Source organism: Manis pentadactyla, chromosome X, assembly GCF_030020395.1.
Source record: "Manis pentadactyla isolate mManPen7 chromosome X, mManPen7.hap1, whole genome shotgun sequence".
NCBI lineage: Eukaryota > Metazoa > Chordata > Mammalia > Pholidota > Manidae > Manis > Manis pentadactyla.
Window position 1 is genome coordinate 67,596,984 of NC_080038.1, and position 22,965 is coordinate 67,619,948.

The 22,965-nt window shown below is 37.2% G+C and overlaps 1 protein-coding gene across 5 annotated transcripts in view; it reads right to left on the reverse strand.

Annotated features, from left to right (window-relative positions):
• The window catches only part of ABCB7 (ATP binding cassette subfamily B member 7), a 249,093-nt gene that overhangs the window by 20,002 nt on the left and 206,126 nt on the right, over positions 1-22,965 (reverse strand). For all 5 annotated transcript variants that reach the window (XM_036902711.2, XM_036902709.2, XM_057495975.1 and 2 more), the window contains 8 exons: positions 13,187-13,319; positions 12,044-12,312; positions 11,329-11,417; positions 11,148-11,235; positions 10,130-10,304; positions 9,127-9,284; positions 8,397-8,560; positions 8,109-8,238 (listed from right to left, as the gene is read on the reverse strand). In XM_036902711.2, the coding sequence (XP_036758606.2) occupies positions 8,109-8,238; positions 8,397-8,560; positions 9,127-9,284; positions 10,130-10,304; positions 11,148-11,235; positions 11,329-11,417; positions 12,044-12,312; positions 13,187-13,319 (1,206 nt within the window). The remainder of the gene's footprint in view (positions 1-8,108; positions 8,239-8,396; positions 8,561-9,126; positions 9,285-10,129; positions 10,305-11,147; positions 11,236-11,328; positions 11,418-12,043; positions 12,313-13,186; positions 13,320-22,965) is intronic.

Sequence of the window (22,965 nt, forward strand, 5' to 3'; positions counted from 1 at the left end):
CGGCAGGAGCCGAGCGCCCATCCCCCCAACTCCTGGCGGGAGAAGAATAGGCAGAGCGGGAGGGAGACGGAGACCAGGACTGCCGAACACCCAGCCCCAGCCAACCGGGCCAGAGTGCAGACACAGTGCGTGCGCAGGGGGCCCTGGATACTAGGGAAACAGGGCAGCAAGAACAGTGAGCGGGCACCGGAGGCCGGGCGCCGAAGGACATAAGAAAAGCAAGCGACCAATTTTTTTTTTTTTTGCTGTTTTGTTTTGGCGAGTGCTTTTTGGAAGTCTTAAAGGGATAGGGACCACAATACTATGGCGCCAGAGGACACCAGAAAAGTGAGTGAACATTTTTTTTTTTTTTGCTGTTTTGTTTTTGCGAGCGTTTTTTGGAAGTCTTAAAGGGATAGGGAACCCAATACTAGGGAAACAGGGCAGCAAGACCAGTGAGCAGATGCCTGAGGCTGGCGCTGGAGAATAAAGAAACACGAGCAGCCACCATTTTTTTTTTTTCTGGTCGTTTTGTTTTGGCGGGTGCTTTTTGGAAGTCTTAAAGGGGCAGGGCGGGACACATAATCCAGAGGTAGGGAACCCGGGGATCCCTGGGCACCCTAACCCCTGGGCTGCAGGGAGCAGGGAGGCCCCATACGGAGATAAATAGCCTCTCAGCCGCACCCCCTCCAACGCGACTCCACCACTTTGGAGCAGTTGCCCGAGCCAGGCCACGCCCACAGCAACAGCGGAGATAAACTTCATAGCAGCCGGGCAGGAAGCAGAAACCCTGCCTGCATGCAGCTACCCAGCACAAGCCACTAGAGGTCGCTGTTCTCCCAGGAGAGGAGGGTCACAAACCAACAAGAAGGGAAGTTCTTCCAGCCGTCACTCGTCCCAGCTCTGCAAACTATTCCTATCAACAAAAGGCAAAGCTACAGGCAGACAAAGATCACAGAGACAACACCAGAGAAGGAGACAGACCTAACCAGTCTTCCTGACAAAGAATTCAAAATAAGAATCATAAACATGCTGACAGAGATGCAGAGAAATACACAAGAGAAATCGGATGAAGTCCGAAGGGAGACCACAGATGCCAGAAAGAAGATTACAGAAATGAAACAAACTCTGGAAGGGTTTATAAGCAGAATGGATAGGACGCAAGAGGCCATTGATGGAATTGAAACCAGAGAACAGGAACGCATAGAAGCTGACATAGAGAGAGATAAAAGGATCTCCAGCAATGAAACAATATTAAGAGAACTGTGTGAACAATCCAAAAGGAACAATATCTGTATTATAGGGGTTAAAGTAGAAGAAGAGAGAAGAAAAGAGATGGAAAGTATCTTAGAAGAAATAATTGCTGAAAACTTCCCCAAACTGGGGGAGGAAATAATCAAACAGACCACGGAAATACACAGAACCCCCAACAGAAAGGATCCAAGGAGGACAACACCGAGACACATAATAATTAAAATGGCAAAGATCAAGGACAAGGAAAGAGTATTAAAGGCAGCTAGAGAGAAAAAGGTGACCTATAAAGGAAAACCCATCAGGCTAACATCAGACTTCTCGACAGAAACCCTACAGGTCAGAAGAGAATGGCATGATATATTTAATACAATGAAACAGAAGGGCCGTGAACCCAGGATACTGTATCCAGCATGACTATCATTCAAATATGATGGTGGGATTAAACAATTCCCAAACAAAAGCTGAGGGAATTTGCTTCCCACAAACCACCTCTACAGAACATCTTACAGGGACTGCTCTAGATGGGAGCACTCCTAGAAAGAGCACAGCACAAAACACCCAACATATGAAGAATCAAGGAGGAAGAATAAGAAGGGAGAGAAGAAAAGAATCTCCAGACAGTGTACATAACAGCTCAATAAGCGAGCTAAGTTAGGCAGTAAGATACTAAAGAGGCTAACCTTGAACCTTTGGTAACCACGAATTTAAAGCCTGCAATGGCAAGAAGTACATATTTTTCAATAGTCACCCTAAGTGTTAATGGGCTGAATGCACCAATCAAAAGACACAGAGTAATAGAATGGATAAAAAAGCAAGACCCATCTATATGCTGCTTACAAGAAACTCACCTCAAACCCAAAGACATGTACAGACTAAAAGTCAAGGGATGGAAAAACGTATTTCAAGCAAACAACAGAGAGAAGAAAGCAGGGGTTGCAGTACTAATATCAGACAAAATAGACTTCAAAACAAAGAAAGTAACAAGAGATAAAGGAAGACACTACATAATGATAAAGGGCTCAGTCCAACAAGAGGATATAACCATTCTAAATATATTTGCACCCAACACAGGAGCACCAGCATATGTGAAACAAATACTAACAGAACTAAAGGGGGAAATAGACTGCAATGCATTCATTCTAGGAGACTTCAACACACCACTCACCTCAAAGGATAGATCCACCGGGCAGAAAATAAGTAAGGACACGGAAGCACTGAACAACACAGTAGAGCAGATGGACCTAATAGAAATCTACAGAACTCTACATCCAAAAGCAACAGGATATACATTCTTCTCAAGTGCACATGGAACATTCTCCAGAATAGACCACATACTAGGACACAAAAAGAGCCTCAGAAAATTCCAAAAGATTGAAATCCTACCAATCAACTTTTCAGACCACAAAGGCATAAAACTAGAAATAAACTGTACAAAGAAAGCAAAGAGGCTCACAAACACATGGAGGCTTAACAACACGCTCCTAAATAATCAATGGATCAATGACCAAATCAAAATGGAGATCCAGCAATATATGGAAACAAATGACAACAACAACACTAAGCTCCAACTTCTGTGGGACACAGCAAAAGCAGTCTTAAGAGGAAAGTATATAGCAATCCAAGCATATTTAAAAAAGGAAGAACAATCCCAAATGAATGGTCTAATGTGACAATTATCAAAATTGGAAAAAGAAGAACAGATGAGGCCTAAGGTCAGCAGAAGGAGGGACATAATAAAGATCAGAGAAGAAATAAATAAAATTGAGAAGAATAAAACAATAGCAAAAATCAATGAAACCAAGAGCTGGTTCTTCGAGAAAATAAACAAAATAGATAAGCCTCTAGCCAGACTTATTAAGAAGAAAAGAGAGTCAACACAAATCAACAGTATCAGAAACGAGAAAAGAAAAATCACGATGGACCCCACAGAAATACAAAGAATTATTAGAGAATACTATGAAAACCTATATGCTAACAAGCTGGGAAACCTAGGAGAAATGGACAACTTCCTAGAAAAATACAACCTTCCAAGATTGTCCCAGAGAGAAACAGAAAATCTAAACAGACCAATTACCAGCAATGAAATTAAAGTGGTAATCAAAAAACTACCAAAGAACAAAACCCCCGGGAGAGATGGATTTACCTCGGAATTTTATCAGATATACAGGGAAGAGATAACACCCACTCTCCTTACAGTTTTCCAAAAAATAGAGGAGGAGGGGATACTCCCAAACTCATTCTATGAAGCTAACATCACCCTAATACCAAAACCAGGCAAAGAACCCACCAAAAAAGAAAACTACAGACCAATATCCCTGATGAACGTAGACGCCAAAATACTCAACAAAATATTAGCAAACCGAATTCAAAAATATATCAAAAGGATCATACACCATGACCAAGTGGGATTCATCCCAGGGATGCATGGATGGTACAACATTCGAAAGTCCATCAACATCATCCACCACATCAACAAAAAGAAAGACAAAAACCACATGATCATCTCCATAGGTGCTGAAAAAGCATTTGACAAAGTTCAACATCCATTCATGATAAAAACTCTCAGCAAAATAGTAATAGAGGGCAAGTACCTCAACATAATAAAGGCCATCTATGATAAACCCACAGCCAACATTACATTGAACAGCGAGAAGCTGAAAGCTTTTCCTCTGAGATCGGGAACTAGACAGGAATGCCCACTCTCTCCACTGTTATTTAACATAGTACTGGAGGTCCTAGCCACGGCAATCAGACAAAACAAAGAAATACAAGGAATCCAGATTGGTAAAGAAGAAGTTAAACTGTCACTATTTGCAGATGACATGATACTGTACATAAAAAACCCTAAAGACTCCACCCCAAAACTACTAGAACTGATATCGGAATACAGCAAAGTTGCAGGATACAAAATCAAAACACAGAAATCTGTGGCTTTAAAATACATTAACAATGAACCAACAGAAAGAGGAATCAGGAAAACAACTCCATTCACAATTGCATCAAAAAGAATAAAATAACTAGGAATAAACCTAAGCAAAGAAGTGAAAGACCTATACACTGAACACTACAAGACACTCTTAAGAGAAATTAAAGGGGACACTAACACATGGAAACTCATCCCATGCTCATGGCTAGGAAGAATTAATATCATCAAAATGGCCATCCTGGCCAAAGCAATATACAGATTTGATGCAATCCCTATGAAACTACCAGCAACATTCTTCAATGAACTGGAACAAATAATTCAGAAATTCATATGGAAACACCAAAGACCCCGAATAGCCAAAGCAATCCTGAGAAAGAAGAATAAAGTAGGGGGGATCTCACTCCCCAACTTCAAGCTCTACTATAAAGCCATAGTAATCAAGACAATTTGGTACTGGCACAAGAGCAGAGCCACAGACCAATGGAAGAGACTAGACAATCCAGACATTAACCCAGACATATATGGTCAATTAATATTTGATAAAGGAGCCATGGACATACAATGGCAAAATGACAGTCTCTTCAACAGATGGTGCTGGCAAAACTGGACAGCTACATGTAGGAGAATGAAACTGGACCATTGTCTAACCCCATATACAAAAGTAAACTCAAAATGGATCAAAAACCTGAATGTAAGTCATGAAACCATTAAACTCTTGGAAAAAACATGGGCAAAAACCTCTTAGACATAAACATGAGTGACCTCCTCTTGAACATATCTCCCCAGGGAAGGAAAACAACAGCAAAAATGAACAAGTCGGACTATATTAAGCTGAAAAGCTTCTGTACAGCAAAAGACACCATCAATAGAACAAAAAGGAACCCTACAGTGTGGGAGAATGTATTTGAAAATGACACATCCGATAAAGGCTTGACATCCAGAATATATAAAGAGCTCACACGCTTCAACAAACAGAAAACAAATAACCCAATTAAAAAATGGGCAGAGGAACTAAACAGACGGTTCTCCAAAAAAGAAATACAGATGGCCAACAGACACATGAAAAGATGCTCCACATCGCTAATTATCAGAGAAATGCAAATTAAAACTACAATGAGGTATCACCTCACACCAGTAAGGATGGCTGCCATCCAAAAGACAAACAACAACAAATGTTGGCGAGGCTTTGGAGAAAGGGGAACCCTCCTACACTGCTGGTGGGAATGTAAATTAGTTCAACCGTTGTGGAAAGCAGTATGGAGGTACATCAAAATGCTCAAAAAGACATACCATTTGACCCAGGAATTGCACTCCTAGGAATTTACCCTAAGAATGCAGCAATCAAGTATGAGAAAGACCAATGCACCCCTATGTTTATCGCAGCACTATTTACAATAGCCAAGAATTGGAAGCAACCTAAATGTCCATCAATAGATGAATGGATAAAGAAGATGTGGTACATATACACAATGGAATACTACTCAGCCATAAGAAGAGGGCAAATCCTACCATTTTCAGCAACATGGATGGAGCTGGACGGTATTATGCTCAGTGAAACAAGCCAAGCGGAGAAAGAGTAATACCAAATGATTTCACTCATCTGTGGAGTATAAGAATAAAGGAAAAACTGAAGGAACAAAATAGCAGCAGAATCACAGAACTCAAGAATGGACTAACAGGTACCAAAGGGAAAGGGACTGGGGAGGATGGGTGGGTAGAGAGGGAGAAGGGGTGGGGAAGAAGAAGGGGGGTATTAAGTTTAGCATGCATGGCAGGGTGGGAGAAAGGGGAGGGCTGTACAACACAGAGAAGACAAGTAGTGATTCTACAACATTTTGCTATGCTGATGGACAGTGACTGTAAAGGGGTGTATAGGGGGGACCTGGTGTAGGGGAGAGCCTAGTAAACAAAATATTCGTCATGTAAGTGTAGATTAGTGATACCAAAAAAAAAAAGGCAGTTCCTGTGTGGTAACCTCCAATGAGTTCTACACAAGGGTATAAAGGGCATATAAAAGTGTAGGCAAAGGGTCTGTTTGTGTTTATACAGAGGATCAAAGCCTAATTGGGCTACCCTGAAAATGAACTAAGATACGATATGAAAAAGAACTTCCAACATCAGCACTCTCTGGAAGACTCATGCCAGAAGATGATCATCAAAAAACCACAACAAAGATCCACGTACTGCTACAGCTGTAGATGCACTCATCCCACCAGTTCCTGGACTTGCCATGGGAATGAAGGAGGAGATATCTAAGCTGGCCTGTGCATACAGTAAAACAACAAATTTGACTGGATCTATACTGTTGGAACTCAACCAAGAATTAGGAGAAGTGCAAATTGTAGCACTCCAAAATCTTACAACTACAGACTATTTACTGTTAAAAGAACATATGGGATGTGAACATTCCCCAGGAATGGGTTGTTTTAATTTGTCTGATTTCTCTCAGACTGTTCAAGTTCAGTTGGACAATATCCACCATATCATAGATAAGGTTTCACAAATGCCTAAGGTGCCTAACTGGTTTTCTTGGTTTCACTGGAGAGGGCTGGTAATTACAGGTATGCTTTGGTTATGTAACTATATTCCTATTATGTTAATGTGTGTGCGCAATTTAAGTAGTAGCTTAAAACCTATACATGCTGAAGTTACTCTACAAGAAGATATGTCAAAGAAATAATCAATCTTCCCAGGTTTTCTTCTGCCTGCTACTTCTATAGCTTTTCTTCTTCCTTCCTAATTACAACCCTTAAATAGAATTCGTGCCTCATATCGAATTTACCGAGTATCATAATTCTTCCAAGTGGTAAAGACACCTCAAGACAAATGCTGGGCATAGAAGCCACAGGGCATAAATATGCAAAGAAGTAAAAAACTAACCTTTTCAAACAATAAGGCTTCTCTCTCACTTACCAACTTAACATTTCCCTGTATGGCCCCGGAAGATGACTGGTTAGCCAGAGACGGGTAAGATTCCTCAAGGGAGGAACAACCTAAGACAGGCACAGTCGCAGGGGGGCCATCAGTTGAGAAAATGGGGATCAACAGAGGTGAGGCTTAGAACCTCCCCCACCCTGTTCTGAGAGAAATCTTCTGCATACGTGGATGTTTTATTGCCCTTGTCTAGCTTGGATTAACAGATAGTCTACAGGCACACACCTGATCATCTACATTTGCTCTCTTACAACACTAAACTATGTTTTCTACCTTTATCTTGTATCTACCTACCACTTCAGCATTTTATTAAAAATAATAATAATAAAGAGAGAAATGTGGTATCCACATATAAATCAAGTGTAAAAATCAAATGAATATTCATATTTGAACTGACTGTTTATAGTTCATAATGCATGAGCAAAACCGAAAGCTTCTGTGATGACTGCCCTTGTAATGTTCACCATGTAAGAACGTATTCACTATGTAAGAATTTGTTCTTCATGTAAGAACTTGTTCGTTATGCTTCAGAAGATTGGAGGCTGACGAAAATTAGGCTTGGGGTGGATTAATAATTGTGCATTGAGCATTGACTCCCCTATACAGAATTTTATTGTTGTTAACAACCATTTGATCAATAAATATGAGAGATGCCCTCACAAAAAAAAAAAAAAAAGAAATGGTATCCTTATTTTATAGATGGGCAAACTGAGGCCTAAGTCCACTGAACTTATAAGGGTTAGAGCTGGGGTTGGAATCCAGTTCGTTTTGACTCTGGTCTGGGGTGTTTCCTCTATATTATGCTATCTTTCTAAGTCTTAAAAAAATCTTTCCATCATACAGATTTTCCATTCACATTTATTTAGTCTTTTTGGTAAGAGAGTTTGACCTATAGGTCCAAAAGCTTTCTACTTAATTAGCATATATTGACTCCTTGGATTCAAGTGATTCTCGTAAAATATCTACCAACCCAATAAATCTTCCCCCAAATAGGTTTTTTTTCTTTTTTAAATACCTGAGGTACCACTCCCACTGCTCTCCGAAGACTTTCCAGGCTTACGTCTTGTATATTTTGCCCAGCAAGGTAAATGTTACCCCTTTGCGGCTCATAGAAGCGAAACAACAGCCTTACTATTGTGCTTTTCCTGAAATTGGAGACAAGGAAAGGTTATTTAGTTCCTACTGGCATTAGGAAACATCTATTTTAAACCACAGTAAGCATTTTATTATGATAAAGAAAAAATATTACATTGGGAATCATAAATCAATGATGCAGAATTTTATAAATAACTAAATTACCCACCCTGACCCACTACCTCCTACAATGGCCACTTTCTTTCCTGCAGGGACTTCAAAAGATATTCCACTAAGGACTTTCTGCCCCTCAGTGTATTCAAAATGCACATTATCAAAGGCCACCGTAGCTGTCTGTGGTGTGATCCGAAGGGGAGGTGCCATCACTTTGTCCTAGCAGGGAAAAGAAAAAAAAGGCCACCTTACACACAGCTTAGAGTACAGCCATGCAGACAAATCCTAATTCACAAAGAGCAAAAGGAAAATAATGGGAAAGGAGGAGGTTTATATGTGGAGTTAGACTACTTGCAAGCATGCTTTTATTAGAGATTTGATTTTTTACTCCTCACTGCTAAGGTAAAAAATCCTGAACGCTTTCATTTCTGAGCAGTATTTTTGGGAAAGGAATAAGGATAGTGGGCAGGGGAGTAAGGAGGTTGAGGACGCAAAGAGGCAATCACACATTTTATATTATTATTAGCAAAAGTAAGTCAAGTGCAAGTACAAATGATTCAAGTTGACAAAAATTAGTCTCTAGGTATAATATTCTTTACTAAAATTGTAAGGTTTCTAAACACAGAAGTAAAAGCTGTAACAGCACCTTAAAACACATTATAGCCCTAATTCCTGCAGAAAAGAAGGTTTACTAACATGATGGCGTAAGAATATTCTCCTAGAATAATCCTACTAATGAGATGATGCTCACATTCTTTCAAAAAGGTACTAAATAGAGTACTTACTTTAATTCGGGTGTCTACCTTAAGTAGAGTAAACAAGGTGTTCATATCTATGAGTGCTTGTCTAGTTTCTCTATATACAGTTCCCAGAAAATTAAGGGGTAATGAAAGCTGAAAAAGCAGTCCATTCACCATTACTAGATCTCCAACAGTAAGGGTACCTTAAAATGTAGTTGGCAGAAGGAAAAAAAAAGATATTTAGATATTACGAACTTTTCTAGTTTAAGATACAGAAGTTTATAGTCTACTACTTTGGAATACAGTTCAAAATGTACATAATCAGCAACTCTTAGTCTGACTCAAATTTCAAAGCATTTTAATCCATGATTTAGGAATATAGGGAACTTCATATATTCTAAGTGGAATGGGAAAAGCCCTCCCATACATTATACATAATATTTTTTAAAAAATGGTTAAGTGAAGATAGAAATGGGATACTAAAAATCTCTCTTTTCTTCCTAAGATACTAGCAACTTTCTTTGTAATATAAAACAGAAATTTTTTTAAAAGTATGTATTAAAAAATTGGAACAAATGAGTATCATGATTAGGAATGATAAACCATGTACTAAGGTAACAGTAAATGAATGAATCCTGAGGAGGGCAGGTTATGGAAAAGAGGCACAGGCATTATTGACTTTTGGAATGTTTTGCAAATGAAAAACTAACAGAAGGATTAAAAGGTTGCTAGTAATTGCAAAAAAAAAATAGCTTGCATTTTAATCCTAGAATAATCAATTTGTAGCCCTATAAAATGTATAAACAGCAATCCCAGTCAATGAGAGAACCAGTGCTAAACCTGTAGCATTAAATAAAAGGAAGTAAAAAAGAACATTATCCTACAATCAACAAAACACATTCTGATACAAAAAAGAAAATACTCCAAGGATGTTAAAGCATCGTACTGAATATACTCATAATTAAGACTAATATACACATTTCTTCCATTAATCTTTACTTATGGAGGTTTAAAACATCTATAAATGTGAAAAACACAGATCCATTACCTGCCACAATTCCCTGACTGGCGAGCACCATTACAGTTGTTAAACCAACACTGAAAATAGCACTTTGACCGAAGTTCAGCATAGCAAGAGTAGAGGTACTTTTCAATGAAGCATTCTCATATGTCTTCAAAAAGCCATCATATCTCTGTGCTTCATAGTTTTCATTATTAAAATACTACAAGATATAGAAAAATAGTAACTACATTCAAGTATATTTGGAATATATTCTCTTAAGTGTATCCTTTTCATCAGACTACATGTATGGGTACAATTTATAGTGCACACTCCTCTTAAAAAACTGACTTTCAATACACTGGACTATGTAGTTTTCCCAATGGACTGTATTTGAAAAGTCCATAAAATTCATTCCAAATTTACTGAATGCCTAGTTAACTTAAATCCAGATCTAAAAAGCCATCAATAGCACTTCCTTCACAAAGTCTTCCTTTAATTCCCCAAGACTCTGAATTAACAATTCTCATTGTCCCCACCACATTATACCTTCTTGTATGGTCAACTGAGTATTTTAACTCTTCTAGTAGCTTAGCAAATTCTGGGTTGGCAAGGTTCAAGTATCAATTGATTTTTTATTTACCTATCTCCCTCATCACAGGGCTTAGCATAGTGTTTGCACACAAGAGGCATTCAGTAATATTTGTTAAATGGAGAAATGAAAAAGTAAATGAAAGAATTAATGAAAAGCACTATGCTAGGGATAGAGAGTCAAGAATTTACATGCCAGTTTGCTTAGGTTAGTGTTCATTCTGAATCAAAATGCTAACCCTACCCTTATCATTTATAAATTAATTCAGAAGGTAAAATTTTGATGGTGTCAAACAAAAACTAAGGTGGAAAGGGCAATTTCTAAAAAGAAAAACAATAAAGTACTATTATTCCACCACACCTAGCGATCCTATCTTAATTTGAAGCTCTAACTTACAGCACCTATTAAATTAAATGGCAGAACAAATCTTAGTGCTATGTGAAAGGCAGAGGAAAGTATAATTAGGCATATTACCTTCACAGTTTCATAATTCAGCAGTGAGTCTATGGCAGCATTACCTGCATCATTATCTGCTTTGTTCATTTCTATTCTAAATCTAGTTCTGTAAGACAAAGATTTGCATAGGCATGAAATGTTTGCTATAAAAACATAACTAATTTCTGAACCTTGACTGGCCTCTGGGGAATCACCTTACCTCCACCGTGTGATAGCAACTGTGAATGCTGTGTATGCACCTAGCGTCCCAAGAGTTACCAATGCAAACTGGGCACCACATCTGTAATACTGGAGAGGGCAAAGGAAGAAATGAGAAACAGTCATTGTTCTTGCCAAATGGCATACAATATCCAATAGCAAATCTCAGTCAAAAGAGTTCAATAAAAATATATATTGGGGGGAAGTTGTATAAATGAATAATTGAGTGAGAAATCAAGTACCTTAGCAAAGCTACTCTAGATAACAAGAAAGCCAAAATGCACTTGCCACATTGATACTACTGTCAAATGCTAATTATAAAAACAGTGCAATAAGCAGTAAGAGGAATAAAAAAGGTATATATACTTTTAACAAATAAAATATGAAACTGTCTAAAATGTTATGAATGGTGAATAGAAACCTACTTAATCTGGGTATACCCGTCCAAAGCCATATACAAAATCTGCTAATAAAACAATCGAAGTATTTATCAAATGACAGATCTATGTATAGAACTTAATAGCTCTTTATAATACTATTATATAGACTTTGTATAATCCCTTGAAGCTTGTTGCAAAATAATTAAACATAATCCTTTTGATACTATGAAATTTTACTTTCAAACCATGGGCATGCAATATAACAATAGCTTCAAATACTAAATAGCTACTAAGAAGAATTAAGATAGAAGATTGTTAAGAAAACATTTTACTTACCAAAATACCACTGACAAGAGTCACCTCAAACATGATGGGAATAAGATTAAATACTAAAGCACTCAAAACAAAACTGATACCCCTTGTCCCTCTGTCAATAGCCTTCGATAAAGCTCCTGTCTGTCTGCTCAGATGGAAAGCCAGATCCAGGTTGTGAAGATGGAGAAAGACATTTTTGGCTATCCTTCGGATTGAATTTTGGGCTACCTTGCCAAATACTGCATTTCGAACTTCATTAAAAAAGGCAGCTCCGGCTCTTGACAAACCATCTAATAATATATCCAAAAGAAAAAATGGGATGTAAAGACATTACAATCACAGGGGTCTAAAAAACGTAACAGCTCAGAAAATGTTTGTACAACAAATGAATGTATCATAGAATACTTAAACTAAAAGAAATCTAAATAGAAAACATCTAGCCTAGTGAGTACAAATCTTTCTACCATCATGGATCTTTCATTGCTACTTTCCTTCACAGGTTTCAGATGTTTAAAGATTTTTTTTCCAACTAAAGATTTTTAATAAATAGCAGCCGATATGGCCTTATTGTGGGTAAATGTACAGTATCTGTTGAGGTTTTTTGATCCAATCCAATTCCCCAAATAACAACCAATAAAACGGAGATCAGGAGGAATCAAGTACCTTTACTTTAGCATGCCCCATTCAAGTCTCCTGAGTCTCATAAACTGTCCTTTCTAATGCACAGGGGCACAAAGCATCCTATTCTGTTCTTTACAAATTGTCAATTTGTGTCATGGCTATCAAATACAATTTAATAAAGCATTTATGTATATATATCATTACTTAGCTATTTCCTATTTAACAGTTAACAACAAAAGCAAGAAAATAAATACCCTTACTGAAAAGGTATCTTATAAGGAGCCTAACTATTAAAAGTCGTTGTTATGAACTTAATGTCTTATTTCATGTTACTGTTTTCTAGAAACTGGAAAATGAGACATTACAGAATCTTCGGAAAGCATATAATACAAACAAAAAAAACACGTATGAAAAAAATCACATAAAACAATAAATATCCAAAATGCTAAGCACTGTTTGTGGTAAAAAGATCATCTGCTCAAATATGATGAAACCCTCTTGAGGAAAGTCAACACCTGTAGACAGATTAAGAATCACACATACAGCCAATCAGAACTGCTGTTGCCATGGTTGCAACTGTATTTGGTGCATCACTCAGGTTCAGCATGTTTCCTGACATCTGGTTGAGGCTGTCTACAGCATATTTAAACATGAAGGGAACCACAATATTCATGGCCTAAAAACATAAAAGCAGTAATTACCTATCATATGTAAAATATTTATTTATACAAGTATAAATACTTACCTTGAATTAGTATTTATGGGGATGTTTAGATATTAACCATTTACTAGTATTGAAGTGATTTTCCCAGTTCATAAAGATGAAATCTTTGGTTGGGAGAGCTGTCATGTCAGGATTCCTACCTCACACTGCCTGCCATGCTAATATTCATTTACAAGCTATGTGCATTAGTCAAATGCTTCTGTCACCAAGAAATCATCCCTGATCATCCACTCAAAAATGCTCTTTTTGTTATCTGAACTCCTACAGAGCTCATGGCACTTCAGGCAAACTGCATTATATTATAGTTATTTGTATGTATATTTTTCTTTCCTACTAGATCCTTGAAGGTCTGTATCATATTCCTTTTTTTGTCCTACCCATGTTGAGTATGATGTTTTATGTAAAGTAGGTATCAATAAATATATGTACAATTATTTGTTCACCAAAATAATGGTAAAACTGAAGTTATAGAGCAAAAAATCTCAAAAGCAAATAAATTACAAGTATCTGTGGCTGATTTACCATTGGAAAAAAAAATGAGACAGACCTATTTGCCCCACAATAAGATTCCTTTGCTCCAATACCCTAACAAAACAAAACCCACTGAATACCAAAAGAAGCTTTCAAAAACCAACCTATTTCTCCATAATAATATACCAAAAAATACAAAAATTAGAGGTATAATGCTTTCAAATATTCAAGGCAAAATATTCAATCACTCACATTTTACATTTTCTGTAAAGTTGTATTTCAAAAACACAAACTGTCATTTAGGAAAAGGAAGTTGGCTAGACTGCCAAAGTTTTCTTTGAAGAAATTAAATTCTATATATTAATAATATGTGAAAATAATTCTATTAAGGCTTAATAAAAACACCAAGACTCCAGCTCTTGTTAATGTTCCACTATTATGTCATTTATTTTTGTTAAACATAAAGAATTTATTGTCAACAAGCCTAAGTTTAGTTACAACTGACAGGAGTTACGTAAATCTTTACTAATAAAGATTTCAAAGTAAGGTGTACAGGTGTCTTAGCAACCAAGCAGGTGCTCTAATATTCAACAATATCATTAAAATACATAGCAGATGTTGGGATACTCTAAAGAATGTAACACTATGGGATAAATTGCCTAAAACTTTAAAATTTCAAATTTCCAAAATATAATCTAAGAGAATAGTGAGTTTCAAGTAGTATAAATTTCTCAATTCTGGTTCACATATAATAATGTCAGGTTTTTTGTTCTACTTGAAATGGTCTCCCCACCTGACTTACCTCTCTTCCTCACCATTCTTCAAAACCCACTCTGAATCCTATTCCCATCATGGTTACCTCTCTGAAACCTGTAGCTCATTTGGCACTTTCCATTTCTCAACAGCTCTTTTTCATAGTTTATACCTCAGTATTTATCATTCACTCTGTCTGTAGGTACATGTGCATGTACCATCTCCTCAACTTCAGTGGAAACCTTTTTTTGTGGCAAAATAAACATTTTGTAAACATCAGCTATGAGTCAGATACAGTGCTAAGTACCTTTCTCAAAGGTGAGAATTGAGTGAAATAACAATTCTATAAAATTGGTATTATCTGTATAATTGAGGAAACTCAGGTTCAATGAGGTTTAATGACTTGTCTGGTAAGCAGCAGAGCTGGGATTAACACCTAGGTCTGACTTGAAGTTTGGAACTTTTTCAAGGACCAAATCATTTTACTACTTTTACATCCTAAAGTGGATGCTCTCAAATGTGCCATTTAATCCTGTTACAGTCATAAAGTATGGCATAAGAAATTTAAATAAATTTGAACAGATTTAAAGTTTTCCACATAATAAAGCCACATCCCCTCACATTCCAATTCACCTGAGTGGGAGAAAAAGTGATAGTTACAGCTAACACATAATTCCCATAACTCACAGCCTATTACATCTTTACTATAGCTAGAATGAGAGGTAACTCAAATTAATGTAACAAGAAAGTTGTACAATTTTACTTTTTTGAAAATGTGTTTGAATTTGGTCAAATTTGGGAGCATCATTTTAAGTGTATAAAGGATGTGAATGTTATCTGCCCTATTTTTTTTTTCATTTATTTCTCTCTTTTTTTATTGAAGTATAGTTCATACACAATCTTATATTGGCTTCAAGTATACAACATCGTGGTTCAACAGTTAGCACACAGCAAATCCCTACTCCAACCAGTGCAACCACCATCAACATATGTCCTGTTTTTATTGGCAGAAAAAGGGCAGTTTGCACAACGTTAAGAACACAACACGACCTCCAATAAAAATAGTTGATTACTGTCAGTTTTCCCATAGAAGTATTTTAAGAAGAAATCAACAACATCAAAGAAATGGCAAGGATTGTATTATGTATAGCGGTTTTTATTAGTATATATGTGTGGATTCTATTGGCCTTATGCTATTTTGGGGATGGGGGTGGTAAATATTGGTTTACCCTAGTATTCTGTCTCCAGCAGAATTAGACTTAAATCACCTCAGAAAATCTGAATTTTTAAAAACTTTTTATTTCAAAATAATTATAGACTCACACGAAATTGCCAAAGTAGTACAAGGAGACCCATAATCCTTCATCCAATATCTTACATATATCTTATATAGTTGTAGTTCAATATCGAAACCAAAAAAATGAACACTGGCACATTACTGTTAACTTTACTTAGAACTAATTCAGTTTTCACGATTTTAAAATGTGTACTCTTGTGGATGTGTATGGTCTGCATGTGTCATCTATATGGTTCTATACATCCTGTGTTCAGATCCATGTAACCATCACCATAATCAAGATTCAGAACTATCATCTCCTCACCACAAAATAATTCTCTTGTGTTACCTCTTTATATTTACTCCCATCCCACCTTGTCCCACACTAGTCCCTGGCCCTTGGGAAACCTCTAATCTGTTTGTGATCTCTATAGTTCAGTCATTTTGAGAATACTATATACATGGAATCATACCGCATGTAACCTTTTAGGAATGCCTTTCCCCCTGTTCCCCCCATTTAGCCATAATGTCCTTGAGGTTTATTTATCAGGGATGATGTATGTATCGATAGCTAATCTCCTTTTACTGCTGAGTACTACTCCATGGATGTACCAGAATTGATTCAACCATTTAGCCTTGAAGGATATTTTGGTTGTTTCTAGTTTTATGCTATTACAAATAAAGATGTTATGAACATTTTCATACGGGTGATCATAAGTTTTCATTTCTCTGGGATATATGTCCAAGGGTGCAATTGCTAAGTCATACAGTAAGTCTACCTTGAACTTTTAAGAAACTGCTGTACTCTTTCAGGGTGGCTGTACAGTTTTACATTCCCACCAGTAAAGTATGAGCAATCCAGTTTTTCTGCATCCTCACCAACTTTTGGTATCATCATTACTTTTAAAAATTTTGAAACTATTTCAATTGATGTATAGTGAAATCTCATTTGGTTTTAATTTGTTTCCCTAATGGCAATTATTTTGAACATCTCTTCATATTCTTATTTGCCATCTGTATATCCTCTTTGATGACATATCTGTTCATGTCTTTTGCATATTTTATAATTGGACTGTATTTTTGCTGTTGAGGTTTAAGAGTTCTTTATATATATATATATATTCTAGATACAGGGCTTTGTTGGATATGTGATTTGTAAATATTTTTTCCCAGTCTATAGCCTGTCTTTCATTATATTAAGGTGCCTGACCTCCTACCCCACTCAGCAGTCATGAGGCAGCTGCCCATCCCCAATGGAGCAGTGTTACAGGGGGCTTGCTAAGCAGAAGATGTAAATAAGGTCCAGAGTCTTATAACATACTATTCAAAATATCCAGGTTTCAATAAAAAATCGATCATATCAAGAACTACTAAGATATCAACTTGAGTAAGAAAATTCAATCAACAGACACAAATGTTAAAACTATCTGATAAGGATTTCAGAGTAGTCATCATAAAAGTGCTTCAAGGAGCATTTATGAACATGCTTGAAATGACAAAAATAGAATGTTTCAGCAAATAAATAGAGGACATAAATAACCAAGTGAAAAATTTGGAAAATAAAAAATATAATAACTGAATCTAAAAAAACTGAATGGATGAGATCCATAGGAGGATGGAGAGGACAAAGGAAAGAATCCGTAAACTTGAAGACAGAATGATAGAATTTATTGACTATGAATAACAGAGAAAACAGACTAAAAAAGTGGATGGGGGGGACAAGACTCAGGGACATGGGACTACAACAAAAGATCTATAACTACTCTTTAGAGTCCCAGAAGACCAGGATAAAAAGTATGAGGCTGGAAAAAATATTTACAGAAATAATGGTTAAAAATTCCCCAAATTTGGCAAGAGACATAAACTTAGAGACTTAAGAAGCTGAGCAAACCCAAGAAGGGATAAACCCAAGGAAATTCATACCAAGACACATTATAATTAAACTTCTGAAAGCTATAAAGAAAAAAATCTTAAAAGCAGCTACACAGAAACAATACATTACTTACAAGGGAAAAGTAATTTGAAGACAGCTGATTCCCAGGAAGGCCAGCGGGAAGTGGCACATTTTTCAAGTGGTAAAAGAACTTTAAACCTAGAATCCTATAACCAGCAAAATCAGCCTCCGGGATTGAAGGGAATGTCAAGATATTCTCTGGTTAAAGAAAACTAAGAACTAGTAACCCGTAAACCTGTCTAAAGGCATTGCTGAAGTTAATTTCTCATACACATAGGAAATGGAAACAGAAGGAAACCTGGAACATTAGGAATGAAGGAAAAGCAACAGAAATGGTAAATATCTGTGCAAATACAACAGCCTCTTCTTAAGTTCTTTAAAATGTTTGATGGTTAAATGTAAAAATTAAATCATTGACTGATAGGGGTTTTCAGTGTATATAGATGTAATATATAAGATGACTTGTAAACATAAAGAGGGAAGGGAAGGTAAAGGAACTGACAGGGTAGTAAGATTTTTAGATTCCATTTGAAGTATAAAATATTGATTCTAAGTAAATTATGAAAAGTAAGAACATATAATTGCTAGAGCAATTACTGGAAAAAAACAGATATAGACTAATCGATAAATTAAAATGGGATAGTAAAACATGTTCAAATAACACAAAAGATGGCAGGAAAGATGAAACAAAGTAACAAAGAGGAAACTACCAAAAAACCAGTAACAAAATGGTAGACCAAAGTCCAAATATATCAGTGCTTATTATTCATTTATAATCATCAGTATAAATGAATAATTATTAATAAATCAATATACCAGCAATGAACAATGGGAAATCAAAATTTTAAAAGTTTGTAATACTCCTCCCCCCAAAAAAGAGATCCTCAAGTATAAACCCAACCCAAGGCTTCTGAACCTTTAGCACTGATATTTTGTATTAGACAACTATTTTGTATGGGAGGAACTTTTCTGTGTAATTTAGGATATTTAGCAGTGTTCCTGCCCTCTATCCACTACATGCTAGTAGTACCCCGTCACACAGCAAATATGTCCCCAGACACTATCAAATGTTCCCTCCAGGGTAAAATCAGCCCTGGCTGGGAACCACTGGTCTAATCAAACACGTACAGTGTCTGTATGCTGAAAGCTACATATACAGATCAAATAAATCATAGAAAATCTATGTGAATGGAGAGATATACTGTGTTCATTACCGAAAGACTCAACATAGTAGGGATGTCAGTTCTTCCCAGATTGGTCTGTAGGTTTAATAAAAAATCCATTAAAAATCCCATCTGGTTTCCTTGTAGCTACAGACAAGATTATTCTAAAATTATATGGAGAGGCAAAGAAACTAGAATAGCCAAAACAAATTTGAAAAAGAAGAAAGTTGGAACAATCACACTACCTGTCTTAACAACTTACTATAAAACTACAATAATAAAGGCAGTGTGGTGCTGATGAATGGAGAGACACAGAGATCAATGAAACAAAACAGAGTCCAGAAAAGGACATTTTATATACATATATCTTTACACACGAGTGTGCATGCACACACACACATACTATGGTGGAAAGAATAATCATTCCCTAAAATCTCCATGTACTAATCTCTGGATCCTGTGAACATGATATCTTACATGGCAAAATAGACTTGCAGATATGATTAAAGTAAAGAACATGAACTGGGATGAGCATCCTAGATCATCTGGGTGGGCTGAATGTAATCTAAAGTGTCTTTATAAGAGGGACGTAGGAGTGTCAAAGTCAAGAGAAAAGATATGACTATAAAAACTTAGAGTCAGAGTTATAAAGATTGTAGATGTGTTGGTTTTAAGATGGAGGGAGGGGGTATGAACCAAGGAATGCAGGTGACCTCTAGCAGCTAGAAAAAACAAGAAAATGGATCTTCCCCCAAGAGCCTCTGGAGGGGAACAGAGAGCTGCCAAGTGCCTTTATTTTAATCCAATGAAACCTAATTTTTGGACTTTTCATCTTCATAAATATAATAAATTTGTGTTGTTCTAAGCTATTAAGTTTGTGATAAGTTGTTATATAGCAGCAATAGGAAACAAAGGACATTCAATAGGGAAAGGATAACCTTTATGTAGGACCAATTAGACAAACCAATGAATCTTACTCTAAAGTGGACACACAAATTAACTCATAATGGAGCATAGATCTAAATTTAAAAGGTAAAAATATAACTTTTAGAAGAAAACACAGGAGAAAATCTCAACGACCTTGAGTTAGGCAAGCAATTTTTAGACCTAACAACAAAAGCATAATTCATAAAGGAAAAAAATGATAAATTAGAACCTGTTAAAATTAAAAACTTGATTTATATAGACACTATTATATAATATAAGACAATAGTAAGGGAATCATAAAAAACCTACAGACTAGGAGAAAATACTTGCAAATTGCATATCTGTGAAAAGTCTCATATCCAGAATATGTAACTCACTAACAGTAAAACAACAGCCTAACTAATAAATGGGCAAAACACTTGAGCAGACACTTTACCAAAGTAGATCTATGGATGGCAATTAAGTACATGCAAATCTATGCACATGCAAATTCAGTATCATTAGCCATTAGGAAAATGTATAATGAAATCACAAGATACCATTATCTGCCTGACAGCGCCAAGTGTTGACAAAAAAGTGAAGCAACTGTAACTCTCAAACACTGCTGAAATTCCACTCCTAGGTATTCTAGAGAAATGAAAACTCAGGTTCACATAAGAACCTATATCTGAGCAAGATTCAAGATGGAGGTGTGAGAGATGAGATGGAGACCTCCTCCCAAAACCACAAATAAGATGAAAATATAGTTAATTAATACAATAAACCCTAAAACAGCAACAAGAAAGAAGGCTGAACCAGATTGCATACAAACCTCACAAACAGAGGAGACCTCACAAAACAGGGTAATGTAGGAAAGCCTTAATCCGGTGGGACCCAAAGCCTTCCCCCACCCCAGCTCACCAGCAGGAGGAAGATAAATGGACCAGGGGAGTGGGTGGAAGCCTGGGACTGCTGAACACATAGCACTGGAGATCCACTTTGTGAGCAGAAACCTATAGAGTGTGGTGCTCTGGATGCTGGGGAGCTTGGACAGGCAGAGGGCTTGAGACACTGAGATTCCGGCCATTTCTGGAAGACGGGATCCACATCGGCCACTCTGTGTCAGAGTAAAGGCAGGCGATCTGAGAGGCTTCCTAGCAGTGGGAGGGCTGCTGAAGGGGTGGAGTTTGCATGGAGCTTGCTGCCCGGGAGAAGAGAGAGCTGGACAAGGTTGTCTGGGTGCGCTCTGCCCAGCTGGTTGGGAACTTTGAGGAGCTTCAGGCACTCCATCCCCCTGGCTGCCTACTCAGCCCCAAGGACCCCACTGTGACATGCAGCCTGTCAAGCCTTCCGCCTAGCCTACCGGCACCGGTTTGCAAATTGGCAGTCACTGTGCTGGTGTCAGGCCAGCCACAGAGAGGCCCCGCCCACAACAACTAGAGACTGCAAAGCACAGAGGCTTATACCTGTGTGCTGGCTCTGTCACTAGAGACAGGCACTGCAGACAGGAATCAGGAAAAAGATCTTTCCTCTCACCAGGCACCAGCTCAGGTCCCCTATGACTCACATCCTCACTCTAGGGGCTGAGCAGCTCCAGAGACTGGAGCTTCTGGGCACTAGTGGGCACCACACAGAAATATGAGATGTCAAAAGAACATGGTCCAGACCAAAATCTCACAAACCCCAGAAAAAGGGCCAAATGAAACTGAACTCACCAATATTCCTGAAAGAGAGTTCAAAATAAAAATTATAAACATGCTTATGGAGGTACAGAAAAATATTCAAGAACTCAGGAATTAATTGAAGACAGAGATTCAATCATTAAGAAATTCCATATCGGAAATGAAACATACAATGCAGGGATTAAAAAGCAGACTAGATGTAGTAGAAGAGAGGGCAAATGAATAGAAATTAGAGAAGAGGAATACAAAGAAGCTGAGGCAAAGAGAGAAACAGAATCTATAAGAATGAAAGAATACTGAGAGAAATGTGTGACCAATCCACAGGACAATATTCGCATTATAGGGGTACCAGAAGAAGAAGAGAGAGAAAAGGAGATAGAAAGTGTCATTGAGGAGGTAATTCCTGAAAACTTCCCCAATCCAAGGAAAGAGATAGTCTCTCAAGCCATGGAGGTGCACAGATACCCAAACACAAGGGACCCAAGGAAGACAACATCAAGGCATTAATAATTAAAATGGCAAAGATCAAGGATAAAGACAGACTTTTAAAAGCAGCTAGAGGGAGAAAAAAGATCAGATACAAAGGAAAACCCATCAGGCTATCATCAGACTTCTCAACAAAAACCTTACAGGCCAGAAGGGAGTGGCATGATATATTAAATGCAATGAAGCAGAAGGGCCTTGAACCAAGAATAATCTACCCGGCAAGGTTGTCATTTAAATTTAAAGGAGGGATTAAACAATTTTGAGATAAGCAAAAGCTGAGAGAATTTACCTCCCAAAAACCACCTCTACAGTGCATTTTGGAGGGACTCCTATAGACGGAAGTATTCCAAGGCTAAATAGATGTCATGCAAGGGATAGACAAAGAGTATAGAATATGATTCACAACATACAAAGAATGGAGGAGGAAGAAAACAGAGGGAAAAAAGAAACTTTAGGTTGTTTGTATTAGCATACAAAGTGAGTTAAATTAGACTGTTAGACAGTAAGGAAATTACCCTTGAACCTTTGGTAACCACGAATCTAAAGCCTGCAATGGCAATAATCACCCTAAATGTAAATGAACTGAATGCACCAATAAAAAGACACAGAGTTACTGACTGGATAAAAAACAAGACCCATCTATATGCTGCCTACAAGAGACTCACTTCAAACCCAAAGACATACACAGACTGAAAGTAAAGGGATGGAAAAAGATATTTCATACAACTAATAGGGAGAAAAAAACCAGGAGTTGCAGAACTTGTATCAGACAAAATAGACTTCAAAACACATAAAGTCACAAGAGACAAAGAAAGACATTTGATAATGATAAAAGGGTCAGTCCAACAAGGGGATATAACTATCATAAATACCTATGCACCCAACACAGGATCACCTACACACGTGA